The sequence below is a fragment of the Mandrillus leucophaeus genome, unplaced genomic scaffold (genome assembly GCF_000951045.1).
Source record: "Mandrillus leucophaeus isolate KB7577 unplaced genomic scaffold, Mleu.le_1.0 Scaffold59, whole genome shotgun sequence".
In the NCBI taxonomy this organism is placed as follows: domain Eukaryota; kingdom Metazoa; phylum Chordata; class Mammalia; order Primates; family Cercopithecidae; genus Mandrillus; species Mandrillus leucophaeus.
In genome coordinates, this window is record NW_012106363.1 from 5,396,242 (window position 1) to 5,414,201 (window position 17,960).

The 17,960-nt window shown below is 51.3% G+C and overlaps 2 protein-coding genes across 3 annotated transcripts in view; both read left to right on the forward strand.

Annotated features, from left to right (window-relative positions):
- Nucleotides 1-12,536, forward strand: part of HOXB3 (homeobox B3) — a 41,662-nt gene extending 29,126 nt beyond the window's left edge. The window contains exons 3-5 of one of the 2 annotated variants that reach the window (XM_011999342.1): nucleotides 5,752-5,839; nucleotides 8,750-9,357; nucleotides 10,203-12,536. In XM_011999342.1, coding sequence (XP_011854732.1) covers nucleotides 8,910-9,357; nucleotides 10,203-11,056 — 1,302 coding nt within the window. In that variant the 5' untranslated portion in view covers nucleotides 5,752-5,839; nucleotides 8,750-8,909 and the 3' untranslated portion in view covers nucleotides 11,057-12,536. The remainder of the gene's footprint in view (nucleotides 1-5,751; nucleotides 5,840-8,749; nucleotides 9,358-10,202) is intronic. The other variant, XM_011999341.1, reaches the window with a different exon arrangement.
- Nucleotides 12,537-16,511: 3,975 nt separating this feature from the next.
- The window catches only part of HOXB2 (homeobox B2), a 3,809-nt gene continuing 2,360 nt past the window's right edge, over nucleotides 16,512-17,960 (forward strand). The window contains exons 1-2 of the mRNA XM_011999384.1: nucleotides 16,512-16,899; nucleotides 17,676-17,956. Of these exons, the coding sequence (XP_011854774.1) occupies nucleotides 16,512-16,899; nucleotides 17,676-17,956 (669 nt within the window). The remainder of the gene's footprint in view (nucleotides 16,900-17,675; nucleotides 17,957-17,960) is intronic.

Sequence of the window (17,960 nt, forward strand, 5' to 3'; positions counted from 1 at the left end):
GTTGGGTTGAGATTGACATTTGGAGAGGGACTAAGGAAAGAAGGGCTGGACCTTACTGAGCAAGACCCTTTCCCTGCCAGGCACTGGGTTAAGGCTTTCGTTGTGTGTGTGTGTGTGTGTGTGTGTGTGTGTGTGTGTGTGTGTTTTGAGATGGAGTTTTGCTCTTGTTGCCCAGGCTGGAGTGCAATGGTGTGATCTCCACTCACCGCAACCTCTGCCTCCCTGGTTGAAGCGATTCTCCTGCCTCAGCCTCCTGAGTAGCTGGGATTACAGGCATGTGCCGCGACACTCGGCTAATTTTGTATTTTTAGTAGAGACAGGGTTTCTCCATATTGGTCAGGCTGGTCTCCAACTCCCAACCTCAGGTGATCCACCCGCCTCGGCCTCCCAACACAGTAGGTTTTTAAGGTGCCCCCTACCCCAGCCCAGGGACTGAACAGTGGTTTCAGAGTTTAGATTCTGTGACAGCAGGTGCCCTCCTTCTCAGCCTCACCCCAACCCTGGGCCTTTGAGCCCTCGCTTCTTGGGAGGAGGCACACACAGGGTGCCACAGCACTCTACCGGGTCTCTTCTAGGGTAGCCAGGACAGAGCCTGCAAGGTGGAAGACCCCCACGCTATACTTGCTTTTATTTTCCAGCTCCTCCCCCAGTTCCAAAGGAGTGGTGGCTTCTCAGTTGCATGGTTGTGAGCAAGGAAATTTCTTGCAGGATCAGGGATGTGAAGAGGCTAGCAGGGGAGGGGAGGGGAGGTTTCCAGGCTGCCTTGGGAAGTGTGGTTTGGAATATGAATTCTGGGGGAGGAGGGAAGGAGATGGGAAGAGATGGGAAACAACCTCATCTTTGGGGCTCTGGAAATCTCAGACACTGGGCAGATAATCCACTTCCTAAAGCCTAGCCCAAAACACTAATTTGAGAGAGAAAAAAAACAAAAGGACTAGCAGGCCCAGACTCTGGCCCTGTCCCATTCAGACTTCGGAGTTTTATATTTGGAGGCAATTCGGAACGCCTTTCGCTGATTGGTCATTAATCCACTGAGTTATTGTCTGCTAAACAGAGGTCACCGGGAGAGAAACATCCAGTCTGTCAGGAGAGGCCCGCTCAGCCTCAGGGACTGGGCCTGTTCCTCTTTTCCTGCTTCTGCCTCCCTTTCCCAGCACCCCCTGCAGCCCCCAAGCTGCCCAGGATTTGCAGCCTCCCTTCCTCTGCCTTCTTTGCTCTGCCCACCTTTGTCTCAACACTTGCTGGGGGTGGGGTTTGCCAGGCTAAGGCTGAGCTTCTAGATGAGGCGGGAGCCCTGATTCAAATTGGGATCTATCATCACCAAGGAGCCCACCTGCCTGAGGCTTCCAACTCGCTGGCAGCACCGCCATCCCCTCAGCATGTTCAGGCGGCCTCCATGGTCATTGAGTGGACTTCGCAGACCCTTGTGGCTGCCCTTTTTGTCCTACCACCCCTTCACAGGCTCGGCTGGGGAGAGGGCAGTGCCCCCACACATGGGGTGGGGAAAATGTACAGCTTGGATTTTTCTTCATCCACTGCAGCGACCTTTTTCTTCTTTTGATCCCCACTATTGCTGAGCAGGGTCTATGCGGGCCTCCTCTTCTCCCTTCTGGGTGCCCCTTTGTTCCCTCCTGCTCTGGCTTATTGGAGAGCTGGAGATGGGGATCCAAATGCCAAGAGCCTTCTTCATTAGCAGTTCCCACTTTACAACCCCCAGCTTTGAAATCTTTATTAATACTTAAGGGAAAATGGAAATTCGGGTGAGTGTGTGAACTTTACACCCCTCTGCTAGGGCTACAAAGTTGGGCAGTGAAGCTGGAAAACAGTGTGGGACCGGGAACTCAGACAGGGCCAGGAAGAAATACATCGCTAAACATCTGAGAACCCAGGCTCCCAGGTCCTAGCTCCCCAGCTAGCCAGTGGGCTAGGCAAATTTTGTGCTGATTGAGTCAGGAGCAGGATCCTTGACTGCCCCAAGTCTGAGATCAGAAATCAGTTTTAAAAGAGCCAACCAGTATGCCCTCATTGAGAGAATTTTTGTTTGCTAGTTGATGCATTTCTGGGGGAAGAGAGAAACAGGCGTGATCCCGTTGAGGTCTATAAGGGCGGGTAGCCCTTGATTGCTCCAGAAGGTTTAAAGTGCTCCCATTGCCTGATACTGGTTACCCAGTAGGGTGGGGGAGAGAAGTGCCAGAGCGAGTGCTCTGGCTCTGAAGAAACGGAATGGAAGAGGAAAGGATGTCTGTGAAGAAGGGCATTTTCTCTAATCTTTACCCTTATTATTATTTTTTTTACTTCATTAGTTTATGCTAGTGTCTCTGTCTCTTACTCAATTTTTCTCTTTTTCAATTTCTCTTTCTCCTCCTTTCTCTCTCTCTCTCTCTGTCTCTCTCTCTCTCTCTCTCTCACACACACACACACACCCCACACATGGGCACACACACAAAGTTTCCCAGGTTTCCCTCCCAAATCCAAGAAGAAATTGTTCCCTCTTCTGTATTTCCAGTCTGCTCCGAAATCATGGCTTCACTCTCTGGGATGATAAGCCTTTCTCCTGCTTCTCTTTTCCCAGACCCCAAAGTCTCCCCTCAGACTGCTCTGGCCTCCCCCACCCCAAGTTCCTTGCCCAAACTCCTCACTACCAGCCTTTGTCCCCTGAAGTTTGAAAAGCCCCTGGCCAGCAGCAACACCTCAGTCCAAACGGGGGCCCTCAGGGGTGCCCGTTCCACCCTCCGTCCTCCAGCCTCCCAGCCCTAATCAGAGGGCAGCCCGCCTGCTGGCCAGAGACCTCTGAGGAAGGAAGAAAAAAGGCAAGACAGAAACTAAACTGGGATCTAATTGCCTCCCAAGCATTCCAAATGGGCGCTGTACTCCAGAATTAAGAAGCCCCCACTCCATCTCCTACCGCATTTGGGGGTGTATGTCCTCTGAGATTTTCTCCAGGTTCGTTTTCTTGCTTCTCCGTCCTCTTTTTCACTCCCACCCCACTATGCCCCACTGCCTTCTGTAGCCCGAGGGACCACAAAGGGTTGAGGAGGCTTGAGGAAGGGAGGGGTCTGCCGTTGTCTCTGGAACACTCCTCCACCCCCAGCTCAGCTCCGGCCTGCTTCTCCCGCAGCCGGCCGGGGGCTGGCTGGGTGCCTTCTGGACTCTCGTATTATTCCTAGAGGCAAAGCTGCGCAGTCCCAAAAGCGATGAAGTTCTCCTCTTCTCTGTTTTACAATGACCTTCTCTAACCCAATGATAGTAACAGCTAGGACAGTAGAGTTTTGAGGTACATTCTTGGCTTTTTTTTAATTTGGGGGATTGATAGAAAAAAACTCAAAGGTACTGGTTTCTTTAAGCTTCTGGCAACCTCCCTGGCCTGAGTTACCGACCCACCAGGCTCAAAGTTACATGGGGTCTGACCTGTGTATCTCTATCTAGTGTAGCGATATCAGGACAGACATTTTGCAGCCACATACTCAGGCACCCCTAACAGGTCTGTTTGGGGGTCCAGGCTGGCTTGAGCCCCAAGTCTAGGTCTGACTTGGATGTTTTCTTTTCTTGATACTACTAATATACACAGAAAAATACTAATAAACACAGAATAATAGCTACTAATAAACACAGAAAAATAGTTCCCACCCTCCATCCTGAAGTCCCCCAACCCGTGCTTCCCCCCAGCCATCAACTTTCTAGGTAGGAGATGGGGTCCTCAGGACATTACATTCTGAGGCTCTGCAAGTGGCTCCTGTTGCTGGAGGGCAGGAAGGCCACAGGTACCCCCAGTTTATCAGGGTCCCCGGAAACCGGCTGCTCCAAATCACCTGGCCCGACTTAGCCTTGCCCAGAAGAAGTAGGGCCTGGAGGCCAGGGGCCACTCCCTATCTCATCCCAAAGTAGAGCCTGTGAGTGGGGAGAGAGAGGGAATGAGGGAAGCTTTGCCAGACGCTGCCAGCCTATGCTGGAGGGGACACAATAGCTGGAAGTCAACTCTCACCTTTGTTGTCCCCAGTCCCGTTCCCTCTCCTGGTGCATCCAGATGGGAGAAGGCAAAAGCTAAGTATTCTAACCAGGAAATCACAGGGTAGTGCCTTACACGAAGTTAAGAGAACCAGTTTTCCAAGCTGCCTTTAGAGAAGAGGGTCAGCTTTCTATTTCATCCCCTAGCTCCGAGTCAGCAGTTAGGTAGAGTTGCAAACACTCCTGCTTTGGGAAATGTCCTGGTGCTCTTTTTGTCTTTTCCTTCCTCCCAGAATGACTATTCCCCACCCCCTGTCCCAAATCTGCAGACACCTACATTTTTGGCTCCTGTCTTCCTCCTACAGGCCTCCTCCTTGCCTTTTCCTGCCCTGCTCAAACACACCCTAAGAAAACTTTAGCTTTTGTGGCCTTCCTCACTTGTGCCAAGAGTCATAAATCTTGCAGGGCAGAGAGAAACAAACAGGGTTGTTCTGAATAATAATAATAATAACCATCTTCCATCTCTTCTGCCAGTGCATTTAAAATTAAGCCACCCTGCTAGTTCTTCTCAGAAGTACAAATGTCCTTATCACCTCTTAGCTCCTTCTGCCTATCCGGAGGTGAGAATCCTAACAGAAACTTCTCCGTAAAGTTCTTTCAGCCTGTCTACTGCCAGCCAGTCTGGAGCTCAAGCTAAAACACAGAGTTCTCCTTTTGTCACCCTTTTCTCAACCCTCCTCCCCCTGCAAGATGTTCTGGGTTTTTAAAATCATCACTCACCGCTTGTTGTCTGTTCTCAAAAAGAAAAAGGGGGAGGGGTGTTGTTGTTGTTGTTGTTGTTTTAAAAGGTCTGGTCTTTCCCTCTCCCTCGGTTAGTGACTGGGCCTGGAGACTGGGGGGAGATTTGGGAGGAATAGAGAGGGTGTAGTGGAGGGAAGAAGACGGGGCTGGAGACTCAGAAGGAGGGAGCCAGAGTGTGAGGGTTGGAGACCCAGCCACCAGTCCCTGAGGAGCGAAACTACTTTCTAAAAAAGTCCTGGTCTTCCAATTGCGAATGAGTGCAGAGGGGCACCCGGCACCCTCACCCCCCCGGGGCGAGGCCTGTCTTTGACTCAGCCTCCAAATGCTACTTCTCAAATTAGCATGATGGTTCACTAGTGGGGTATGGGGGGAGCTGTGAACTTCACCGCCCTTCCTTGCCTTTGCTCACCTCTTCCTCCCTGTCCCCCCAATCTAGATTTAAATTTTTACCCGTTCTTAAAAAAAAAAAACAAAAACCCTCCCTTCTTTCCTTCTCACTCTTTTTTTGGGGAGCGGGGTATTTAAAAATTTCCCCCCTTTGCCATCAGCACCATCACCTTCCCTCCTTATCAGGCATCTAAGCTTGCTAAAGGGGGAGAGGTGGGGGGGTATGTGAGCTTGTGTGTGAGTGAGTGAGTGTGTGTGTGTGTGTCTGTGTGGTTTTTTTTCCCTGTGCAAAAGCAGAGGCCATTGTTACGGAGAGTAGGGCGTACCAGTCTTATAGGGCAACCACACTGTGGCGGCTTAGCCCTGCTGGAGCCCGGAGCTGGATTCTGGCGAGCTGAGCTGCCCGGCACCTTTCGGTCTTCTATTTTTTTTTCCCGCTCCCCCACCCCCTCCCTCCTGCGCACCCCTGCTCCTAAGCCGAGTGAATTGAAGCGGACGCCGCGCGGCTCCTCTGGCCGGTCTGCCCCTCGGGCTCCCCAGCCGGGGTGGCTTTGCGGGGCGGGGGGGCGGGGGGCGACGCAGCTTTAAACAGTGGTCTTTTTTTCCTTTGCCTTCAAGGAGGGGAGATTTCTCGCCTGCCGCTCGCGCTGGGGCTCGATGTGAATATATATTATGTCTGCCTGTTCTCCCCTCATCGGTGGCTAAGGTAAGCTGGACTGAAATAGGCTATCAGTTTGTGAATGGCGGAGAGTATGTCTCAATGATTTATGGCCCATATGACTCCAATCTCGGTTCAAGAAGAGTTCACAAGCTTTAAGCTTCCTTCCACGCAGCGACTCTCTCTCTCTCCCTCCCTCCCTCCCTCCCTCTCTCTCCCTCTCTCTCTCTCTCCCTCTCTCCCCTCTCTCTTCCTGCTTCTCTCCTCTTTTCTCCTCTCTTTTCTTTCAGCAGCCAGATCCAGGGCTGAATTTTCTCCCCGGCTGCTAAGAAAGTCTCAACCTTTCTCTCTCTTCCTTTCTTGTTCTTTTATTTTTCTTCCTCCCATTAATTTTTTTAAGTCCTGGAAGATGGCCTATCCCCTCTCTCGGGGCTTCCCCAGCTATTGTTAGTCTCCTGGCAGTCCCTGGGGTGTGCTTGGCAAGGTGGGGTTCTTGGGGGGGCTCATCTCCCTTCTCCAGCGAGACCCTGGGGGGAAGCCGGCAGCCACCGTCTCCCTCCCTCCCTCCCTCCCTCCCTCCCGAGGAGCCATATGGAACCAGAATTTTTCCAACATGGAGGCAAGGGAAATAGATCTGTTTGGCTTGGTAGAGCTGTTCCCCACCCCCTCTTGTTCTGGATCCCAGATCTCGGGTCCCCTCGGCACCTTTCCCTCTTCCCACTGTCCCGTCCGCCAGGCCTCGGCGCCCTCCAACCCGGAGCCCTGCTGAGCCAAGTCCCGAAGCGGAGTTTGTAAGGCGCTTTTTAATTCGGTTACCTCCGGCTCCCAAACTTGCTGCCGCCCGCGGGGCTCGGCCCTCGGCCGGCTGGTGTGCTGGGAACCTGTCTCCGATAACCTTTTGGTGTCCTGATCGCTTGCTCTTCTTCCCCTCCTTGGGCCATCGTAGGTGGCTGGTAGGTCGTCGCCAGCCGCCGCGGCAGCAGCGACCGGCCGAGGCAGCCTGGCAGCAGCAGCCAGGGACTACCCGGGTGCACAAACCTTCCCAGCCCTGTCTGCACCACCGGCGGAGTCTCCATTCTTTCCTATCGCATCTCTGGCTCCTTCGCTTTCCACACTGGCCTCCGTCTGGCGATGGTTTGGGGTTTATTGCAAGGGGAGCGACAGGAATTTCGGCCTCAGGCGTCTAGTTAAATTATTGTTTTATTATTATTACTATCATCATCATCATCATCATCATCATTATTATTACTGTAACAATCATTTAGACTAAATAAAGCCAGGGCCCAGCCAGCCAACCCCCTCCAACGTTTTTATTTCATTCTCTTCTCTATTAATAACAACCACAACTAATGCCTGTTAATTAATTCCCCCTTCAGCCAGGGCTGCTCGGAAGCTAATTTTGGTTAAATCAGCAGAGGCTAATGGTAATAATAATAAAGGGATTGGGTCAGCCTGGTCAATTGAACTCTGGTTCTCCCTTGAAGGACCTGCTGCTTTGCAGACCCATGTGTATTTCCAGAAACCAATCGGAACTCAGGGTTACACTGATTCCTTTTTGAGTATAAATCTGTGCCATGAAGAAGGGGATTTATGTGAGGGAGGGACTTTCTTCACCTGCACTTCTTTTATTTTGTTTTCCTATGTTTAGTTTTATTTGGAGTTGACCAGCTAGGCTGAATGAGATTAAAGTTTTCCAAACACACATGGCAGTATGGAGGTTTTATGAAAAGTGGTGGTGAAGAGTTGGGAGAGAGAGAGGAAAAAAAAATGTAGTCAGAAGTTTCAGAACAAATACACAAAATCCTATGTTAGTTTGAATCTTTATTTTTCTGGCACACTTTTAAAAGGCTGTATTAAAATAGTTATTATTATTATTATTATTATTATTAGCCTCAGGGAACCTCAGTCAACAGGAATACCTCTGTTTCTAACCCAGAGAATGATATTGTTAAAATTGCTTTGTTGATTATTTTTCTCGGGAATAACTTTCTCTTTTGGAAAGCACTTTCCCTGTCTCAGTAGAAAAGTCTAGCAGTTGTAACTTCTTGTTTCTTATTTTCTTTGGGGGAAAATCAAAGAAAACAGACTGTGAAGGAAAGGGTGGGAAAAATTAAGTCTCATGGAAAAAAAAAAAAAGAGAGGTCCAGGGAGAGACCTGGGCCAAATGGTCACAGCACCAACTGGCATGGCCCAGGAAATTGAAACAATCCTGCTCCATTTGGGGGCCCCACAGGGCCATTGGCTGCCCAATCCCAGGTTTGGCTGAGCAAAGACAGGAGCCGGAGGTGGTGGTACCTGCAGCAGGGCCATGGACAGATGAGTCTCAGTTCAGCTGACTCTTGAGGTTAAAAATCCTCAGGAGGTATCTAGGTCAGGCTGTTGTTGTCTTCCTGGTGGGGGAGTGGTGGGAAGTGGAGAGGACACCTCATAAGAGAAGCTTTTCTGACGAACTTGCTTCTCCTGCATGTCTTTTCAGAAGATCCTTTGGTTTCCCTTCAGGCTAGACTTTGCTTGGGCAAGAGACCTAAACCGACTTGGAAGGAGGCAAAGGCTGGAAGCACAGAAGCCTCTGGGCTCAGAGGAGGGTGTTGATGATGCTTTTATTTTGGAGTCTCCTAGTGTCCCCTCCCTTGAGCCATCCTATCCCAGAGTTGGGGAGGAGAGAGAGGGAGAGAAGAACTAGGGGAGGTGAGGGGTTAGTGCACAGGCAGGAGAGAAGCAATGGCCTTTGCCATAGATTCTACATCTAGGCAGTCTTGAAAGGCATATAGTATTTATTTGTTTATTTTTTTAGTGGAAATGAAAACTGGTGGGCTTTTTTTCCTCGGCATCTGCTTTGGAGATGTTGGGGAGGGGAGAAGAAAAAACTCTATTGATGTCAGTTCCCTTTTCAGTTCCTAAGATGGATTCGAGCCCCAGTCCTCTTCTCCGCCTTGTGTCTCTTCTCTCGCCCCGCAGGTCAGCCGCTTGGAACAGACCCCGGAGGAGGGGGGCAGAGAGGGGAGGGGGTTGGGGGGGGGGTCCGGCGTGTCACGTGACCCCCAGGGTTGCCAATGTCCGGTCCTGAGGGTATCAGGCCTTTCCAAGTTGCCACCCACTGCCCAGGCCTCACCCAGCGATGCAGAAAGCCACCTACTACGACAACGCTGCGGCTGCTCTCTTCGGAGGCTATTCCTCGTACCCTGGCAGCAATGGCTTCGGCTTCGACGGCCCCCCCCAACCCCCATTTCAGGCCGCTACGCACCTGGAGGGCGACTACCAGCGCTCAGCATGCTCGCTGCAGTCCCTGGGCAACGGTGCCCCACATGCCAAGAGCAAGGAGCTCAACGGCAGCTGCATGAGGCCGTGTCTGGCCCCCGAGCCCCTGCCCGCCCCGCCCGGCTCACCCCCGCCCAGCGCCGCACCTACCAGTGCCACTAGCAACAGCAGTAATGGGGGCGGGCCCAGCAAAAGTGGTCCCCCAAAGTGCGGTCCCGGCACCAACTCCACCCTCACCAAACAGATATTCCCCTGGATGAAAGAGTCGAGGCAAACGTCCAAGCTGAAAAACAGCTCCCCCGGCACAGGTACCAGTTCTCTGCCTTCCTTGTCCTCAGCTTTTGTCCGAGCCAGGAATGTCACTGTTATTCTAGCATCCAGCCCCTAGGCGCCCAAGAGGCTGCCTAGGAACAATATTAGGTGGCTGGCGGGTACATTTTTGATACCCCCACCCCCTAATGACCCTTTACCCCGCCAACACCCTCCTCCCTCTAGCCGCCCTCCACCAGAGCTTCTGAAAGCTCCAGAAGGCCAGGTCCATGGCCTCAAAGCCCTTCCCAAGGCCACAGAGCCAAGACGAGGCGCTGCCAGGAGGATGCAGAGTCGTCAAGGATTGATTATTATTAAGTATGATTACTGTGGGTATTAATCACAATCGCTCGGACGGCCCAGGGTCCCGGCCTCCAGGCACGGCAGCCTCTTCGTGCGACACTTCTTGCCCACGATTGTCCAGATTACCCCGAGGGTTCTCCTCAGTCTCCCATCCTATCCTCAGGACGGGGTGGGCAGGGAGGGGAAATGTCTTCCCTGACCTGGAATTGGGGATAGAGGGGAGAAAGCACGCACGCGAAAATCCAGCCCTAAATAAATGGCCATGCGGCTCTGTCTGCGTGACATGATCAAATTTTCATAAGCTGGGGCAGCGAAAGGAGAACAGGTCTCTTAATAAATGCCACTATTATAGAGTGTCCGCTAATGCGACGGGCGGTGGGGTGGGGGAGTGAGGAGGAGGCGGGGACGCGAAGGGGAGGGCGGCGGGGGCTCCGAGTCCAGGCCTGGATTTATTAAGAAACGATGCATTCAATTTCGGCGTGTTCAGTAATTATCTTTTATTTCATTTTCTCCCCTTCCCACCCCTCCCCCTCGAATCCAGCAGAGGGCTGTGGTGGTGGCGGCGGCGGCGGTGGCGGCGGCGGCGGCAGTGGTGGCAGCGGGGGCGGTGTCTGGCCCGGCGGCGGGGGAGGGGACAAGAGCCCCCCGGGGTCGGCGGCGTCCAAGCGGGCGCGGACGGCATACACGAGCGCGCAGCTGGTGGAGCTGGAGAAGGAGTTCCATTTTAACCGCTACCTGTGCCGGCCTCGCCGTGTGGAGATGGCCAACCTGCTGAACCTCAGCGAGCGGCAGATCAAGATCTGGTTCCAGAACCGGCGCATGAAGTACAAGAAAGACCAGAAGGCCAAGGGACTGGCCTCGTCGTCAGGGGGCCCATCTCCAGCCGGCAGTCCCCCGCAGCCCATGCAGTCCACGGCCGGCTTCATGAACGCCTTACACTCCATGACCCCCAGCTACGAGAGCCCGTCCCCACCCGCCTTCAGTAAAGCCCACCAGAATGCCTACGCGCTGCCCTCCAACTACCAGCCCCCTCTCAAAGGCTGCGGCGCCCCGCAGAAGTACGCTCCGACCCCGGCGCCAGAGTATGAGCCGCACGTCCTCCAAGCCAACGGGGGCGCCTACGGGACGCCCACCATGCAGGGCAGTCCGGTGTATGTGGGCGGGGGCGGCTACGCGGATCCGCTGCCGCCCCCTGCCGGCCCCTCCCTCTATGGCCTCAACCACCTTTCCCATCATCCTTCCGGGAACCTGGACTACAACGGGGCGCCCCCTATGGCGCCCAGCCAGCACCACGGACCCTGCGACCCCCACCCCACCTACACAGACCTCTCCTCTCACCACGCGCCTCCTCCTCAGGGTAGAATCCAAGAAGCGCCCAAATTAACACATCTGTGATGGGAAAAGGCGGACGAGGGTTAGGAGATGGGGAGGAAGGGGGAGACTGTGGAGCTCTGGGGGGCAGTTTGGAGGTCTGAAAGAGGGACCAGAGAGGTGGTAGTTAGGCTTCCTGGTCAGAACGGGCCTGGATCTCGGAGATCTTCCCCTCCCCCTGGCCTGAGAGATTGCTTTTAAGTCCACCCCTTGTTCCATCTGCCTGCCAACCCATCGGAAAGGAATCCACAGCAGATTGGAGATGACCCCGTCAACCCCAGGGCTCCAGCACTACCAAGTTGGAATTCCACGCCCTGGAGTGGGGTAGAGGAAGACGAGATAGGATGAGGCAGAGAAGCACATTTTACAAACCAGACGAGATGGCTAGGCCATCACCAACCAACGGACTTACCTTACATCTTTATAGGTAATTCCCCCCAAATCTTGATTTTTTTCAGTTATCCTTTAAAAAACAAGAAAACACATTTCAAACCCAAAGGGCACAAAGCACGTTCCTTTCCAACTTTCCCAAAACCTCAAATTTGTTCCCATTTATTTGAAGTTTATTGAGGTATCTACCCCCTCCATTTCTAGCCCCAGGTTTTTCTAGGACATTGATATCTATACATCCCACCCCCATCAATTACAGTTTTTAGAGGGCTCAGGGATGGTGAGAGATCATGAAAGAGCTGCCTATATTATAAATTATATATTTTTTTCTTTTAAGGAAAAGTGTGTAGGCTAGGGCAGGCAGGTTGTTAGGACTGAAGGTTTGCCCATTCTGCTGCCTCCATCTCAGCTCCAGCTCCATCCCCCTCTCTCCACAGAAAGCAGTTGGTGACACGAGGTTCTATACTTTTCTTTTCTTCTGTTGCTCTCTTGACTTAACGTGAAAACAGGGTATATTTGAACAAACTGTCTGTCCCAGGCAGGGGCTGGGCAGGGCCTGCGTGCCTTGCTCAGCCTCCTGACAGGACACTTTTGTTGCACTTAGAGTTTACATTTTAATGGATGTAAAAACAACTGTGAGAGATGTCTGGGCCTGCAGAAGTCCAGCATTGCTCAAAAAAGCGTGTGTTCTAGTGAACATTTTCATATATATTTATTGGTTATAGCCTGTTAAAATATTTTCTTTTTTGTATTATTTATCCCCCTACATTATGTATTTATATGAGGGAAAAAAAGGAAAAAATTGTACTTTTTTAGTATTTACTTGTTACAAAGGACATTGTGTTTCCTGTCATGTAAAACCAGCTATTTTAGTTACTATTGTACTCTAGAAAAGAGCTGTAGATTTATGTTAAACTTGTACTTATGAGCAATTGTAATTAGTTCTAAAAGGCATGAACTCAGCTCCTGATTGTCACTGTATAGTCCTGAATTTGTAGAACTAGAGTTAATTCCCTCTTGGAACTTTCTTTGTTCTTCAGTAGTTACTTTTTTCCTTACCTAAAAGGGTTGTCTGTCAAACAATTCTTGAATAAACTTTCTGTTATCAATTTTATCTTGTCCTGGTGGTCCAATTTAGATAGCAGAGCAAGGCTGTTGACTGCCAAATTTCCCCCAAGGGAAGAAGGACAAGGACATTGAAGACCCTTCCCTGGCCTTTTTGTCCACTGCCCAGGTTCCGGTCTCCCCCTTGATATGTCTTAAGTTTAAATACCATTTTCTCACTCATAAGAGCCTGTAACATTTTGCCAACTTCTTTAGCTGTGGTTTAAGTGACAAGTTGGGAGAAGTAAGGGGGACTCTTGGGTGCTGTCTGTAGGTTTTCTGTTTGGCCTCTATGCCTCTAGGTTTTTCATTCATTGACCTTTCGTGTGTTAGTGCCTTTGGCCACAACCTCCATGCACCACCCCCCACCCCTTCCCACTACCAACAAGAAAATCTGGCAGATTACGGTTTCTTCCACGAAACCTAAACTTCTTCGCAATCCTCTTCCGGAGCTACAAAGAAGATGTCACGTGACCCGAAGCCCAACCACCATTGGGTCTAAAATGAAAACAAAGAAAAATGATTAATCTAAAAAAAAAAAATCTGAGGCCTAGACTTCTCAGGTCAAACTTTAAAACTAAGTAAAATTAAATCACTAAATAAAACTCGAGGCGGAGGGAGGGGAAGCACGTTTGATTTCCCCTGCCAGAGAAAGGGGAGAGGAGGGTGGGAGAAGCTATTGGATCTAAGCATAAATAAAACGGTCCCCAGGCTAAAGTGCGGCTCTGTTTCCACCATCCTTGGGAAAACTTCATTTCTTAGTCGTGGTTCCATAAAAGTTTTATCACATTGGAGTGAGAATAGAGAGGGTCTGTCAAAGATGAAATGTCACCGCCGAGTCGCTGGAGCCGATAAGAGCGAGAAGACAGGACGGCTGAAATATGGAGCTAATTCGTTGAAAGAGAAGCGATGGCTGCTTGCTGAAGAGCTGCATAATTCTAATTGTAAGCGATGTGCCTGCATTGCTTAATTAGGAGCATATATTTGGTGGTAGTCATGGTGGGGGAGTGAGAATCATTCCAGGCCCTGCCTTAAAGCGAGGGCTGATTTTCATTTTTATGTTGCATCCTGGCAGTCCAAGGTTAGTAATTATAGTCTTTATGCAACAATAAATAACAATAAAAAAGCAACCTGAATTCTACACCCTCCCCCTTCCCCACCACCAAGTAGGATTTTAACTGGGCTCGGCTCATCCAAGCAGCAAGCAATTTAGCATTGGGTCAGGCTATAATTTAAAGGCATAAGAGCGTGCAAAGTTTGATTGGGATCAAATAATGCTCAAGGGTTTTTCTTTCTTTCTCTTTCTCTCTTCTTCCCTGAAAAACATTTTCTGAATGATATAACTAGATGAAGCACCATGTTTGATTCTGGGTGGAGGGGGGGGGGTTGGGTTGCTTATTTATCTAGCAGGAAAGAGGCCAAGAAAGAGAATTTAGCTTAAGTTTGAAAAACAGAGCTTTGGCTCGGAGCTGGAATTGCAAACAAGAAAAATAAGAACCAACTTGGCTTGGTGTTCCCTATCCTTCTCTTTGGAAGATTCCAGGCGCTCAGCTAAAGCAGCCAAAGACGAGGGTAAAATATCCTTGCTGTAAAATTCACAGCAGGACAGGGGGGCGGGGGAGAGATGTCTCTGAGAAGGAGGGTTCTCTTGGCCCCTTTTAACACCCAAGTTTTCCGCTGTTTGCTAATCTGGCCATAAAATCTGTCAGTAAGGGTTAGAGAGAGCTGTATTTCCTGCAAGGACAGTCTCTGCCCGAGTTGCCCAAGATAAGCTCTGGATCCTTCAGCCAGCTGGAGAAGCTGTTGCTAAACTTTCAGAGGTGTTCAAGGGGATGGCCAGAGGGAGAATCCACTCTCAGGCCTCCCTGCATGACTTCCAGACGCTGCTTACTATTTGGATTCTTCTATGCCCCATCCACACCTCTAAACGGCAATAATTGTTTTATTTGGAGCCGAGTTGCACACTACTGTTGCTGGCCACTTTGCCCAGGTCAGAGTAGCTCTTTCTGTTCTCAGTCCTCCAGAGCATGCCTCCCCGGTCCCTGCAGCCCCCACCTCCAACTCCCCTTTCTTCATCCTCCGCTCCCCCACCCTCATGCTTCTACTCAGACTTCTCTGCTCTTCTTTTTAAATACTCACCACCACCCACGCAGATGTTACATTGACAGAAAGTTTCTAGTTCCAGCTCCGGGCTCAGTTGCCATTTCTCTGCTAACCAGCCTTCTCCTGGCTGGGCTGCAGAGAGAGAGGAGGGGGAGGGGAGGCCAGAGCCGTGGGAGTTCTCCAGGCAAACTTTCCAACCAACTTAGCGCTTTCCCTCTGTCCCCATTTCCCATCTGTTTCCCAGCTCTCCCAGAATCACCTTTCTCTTTTGCACCCCCACCCCCACCCCCACCCCCAGGCCTTTTTAAGAGATGTGAAATTTTGGCTGTTCCCTCTGCTTTCCCAAAGAGCCAAATTCTTTGATGCAATCGGAGGGAGCTGTCAGGGGGCTAAGATTGATCGCCTCATCTCCTCTCCGTCCCTCTGACCCACTTATTTAAAAATCTTCCCCCAGATCGACTTTTCATTTTCTGCTTTGAGGCCTAGTTTCCCACCAATTGCTTGGGGCTTAGAGTCTTGTGCCCTCTTTCTATAGTAAATTACAACACTCTAAACTTCAGACTATCTTGGTCTCCTCAAAATAAAATAAATTTCAAAAGCATTTCCCCTCAGGAGCCAGAAATGGAATATCATCTCAGTGGTCATTATTTCCACCCGCACCATTTTCAGGGAATTCTTCCTTGTCAGGGATTTTTTTTTTTTTAACTAGCACAATGGCAAAAATGGGAGGGAAAGTCTCTTTGTCCTAGGGGAAAAGCTCCCCACCACATTCATGCACACACATACGCTGATCTGAACTTTGAGAGTGCTCTAAGTTAAATCAGTGGCTACCTGAGTTCTTGTTCATGTCCCTGGATATGGATACAGATATGAGCTTGAGGCTTGAGTGGGTACATGCACATCTTAGACTCTGCTTGTTTTCGGGGGGAGGGAGGTGTCACAGAGAAGCATGGATGCCTGAAAGTGAGGAAAGCAGGGGAACATAAGGGGAAGAGGCAGTGCTGCAAACACTGGGCAGAGACGAGAACCCAGGCCACACAGCGATGGAGGCCAGAGGCCCAAAAATGCCCCTCATGCTCCATCTCGCTCTTATGTGTCCGCCTGGGAGTTCCTGTCCATTTCCCAAGATTTAACTGTTGCTTTTGGAGGGTTAACATGGGGATAGTGGTGCTGATGATTATAAATCTCTTTCTTATTTGCACCTTAACACTGACCTTTTTCAAAGAGTGGAAGCCTCTTTCGACTCCCTCTTCCTCCAACGCAGGGATCCTCACTCATCTTTTCTTGGGGAAGGGGAGAAGGGAAGAGGATGCTGCTGGCCACGTAAGCCACGAAAGGAAAGCCTTAATTTACTCTATTAAAACATTTGGAAAAGAGGAAGGTTTCTCCCTTAGAGTCTCTTCTTTTCCAAGCTTTGAAACCTTGTAATCTCCGAAAGGGATGAGGAAGTGGTTTCTCTAGCTTTTCTGGAGAAAGGGAGGCACTGGGGAGAGAGCGTGTGAAGCGCTGGTGTAGGAATGGGGGCTCATGGTGTCCAGGTCATGGTCCTCTGGTGTTTTTGAATCAATTAAAGCAAATAATGCTCTCTGTTTTCCACCAGGCCCAGACGAGCGATTGGCGGAGGCCGGTCCCGTGACCACGAATTCCCTGTAATTTCGCCGGAGTCCTGGGTTTAATAGAGAGAGTCCCCATACGCTTGTATTTATCAGCAATATACAAATATAAAGGCCCAAAATTAAAAAAAAAAAAAAAGAGAGACCGAAATCTCCCCCTCCCAAAATCGCTCCATTACATAAATCTGGGGGGGGCAGGAGGGGGGGTCCCTTCCGATCCTCCCTCCTGACGCCCCCCCCAGCAGCCCCCTCCCCCACCATTGAAAGCCATGAATTTTGAATTTGAGAGGGAGATTGGGTTTATAAACAGCCAGCCATCGCTCGCCGAGTGTCTGACTTCCTTCCCCGCTGTCTTGGAGACATTTCAAACTTCATCAATCAAGGAGTCGACATTAATTCCTCCTCCTCCTCCTTTCGAGCAAACCTTCCCCAGCCTCCAGCCCGGCGCCTCCACCCTTCAGAGACCCAGGAGCCAAAAGCCAGCCGAAGATGGGCCTGCTCTGCCGCCGCCACCGCCGCCGCACCCCGCTGCCCCCCCGGCCCCCGAGTTCCCTTGGATGAAAGAGAAGAAATCCGCCAAGAAACCCAGCCAATCCGCCACGTCTCCTTCCCCGGCCGCCTCCGCTGTCCCGGCCTCCGGGGTCGGATCGCCTGCAGGTCGGTAAGCGTGGTGGGGGTGGGGTGAGGGGCACCCTACAAGAGGGGGAGAAAAAGCAGTGGAAGGAGGTTAAAAAAAAAAAAGGTGGCAAGCCTGTTGGGGTTCCTTATCCCGTCCATTCCCGGGATGGGGAAGAAGAATATCCCACTGGGGGACAGGCCTGGCCGCTGCCAGCGTCTTTTTTTTTTTTTTCCTCTCTCTCTGTCTCTCCCTACAGCTGATTTTGAAAGCTGGTTGGGGAAACGCCTTTTTTCTGCTAGAAGAAAATGATTTGATTGAGGTTTTCATCCGTATCTGTGTAGGGGAATGAATATGTTGTTGATGGGATAGACTCTAGAAGCAGAAAAAGATTCGGTCCTTTCTGCCCCAACTCTAGGAGAAGGGGAAGAATTCAGAGCTAGGGAGGAAGAGGGGTGAAGAACAATCTTTATGACCCTCGCTCCGGTTGAGTTGGAAAGTTCCGAATTGAGGGGTCCACTGGGAGGGCTTGGGAGGGGGGATCTGAGGTTTCGGCGCCGAAGGCAGCGGCTCTCCGCCCCCTGCGTGGCCCGTGGGCGGCTCTGAATGCTTTGCCGTGACCTGGGCCGGGGCTGTCGACTAGGGAGGGAGAGAAGAAAACCCAAAAGCAGTGAAAGCGAGCCGCTGTGGGGTGGGGGCGGGGGTGGGGTGGTGAGGAAAGGGAGAGGTGATACTGATTTTGGCGGATGGGTTAGTCCGAACTAAGGTTGGGCTGAGTACACTGCCCGCTTTGACGCCCAGCTTGTTTTCCCTGCAGATGGCCTGGGACTGCCGGAGGCTGGTGGCGGCGGGGCGCGCAGGCTGCGCACGGCTTACACCAACACACAGCTGCTGGAACTGGAGAAGGAATTCCACTTTAATAAGTACCTGTGCCGGCCACGCCGCGTCGAGATCGCAGCCTTGCTGGATCTCACCGAAAGGCAGGTTAAAGTCTGGTTCCAGAACCGGCGCATGAAGCACAAGCGGCAGACGCAGCACCGAGAGCCGCCGGATGGGGAGCCTGCCTGCCCGGGCGCCCTGGAGGACACCGGCGACCCTGTCA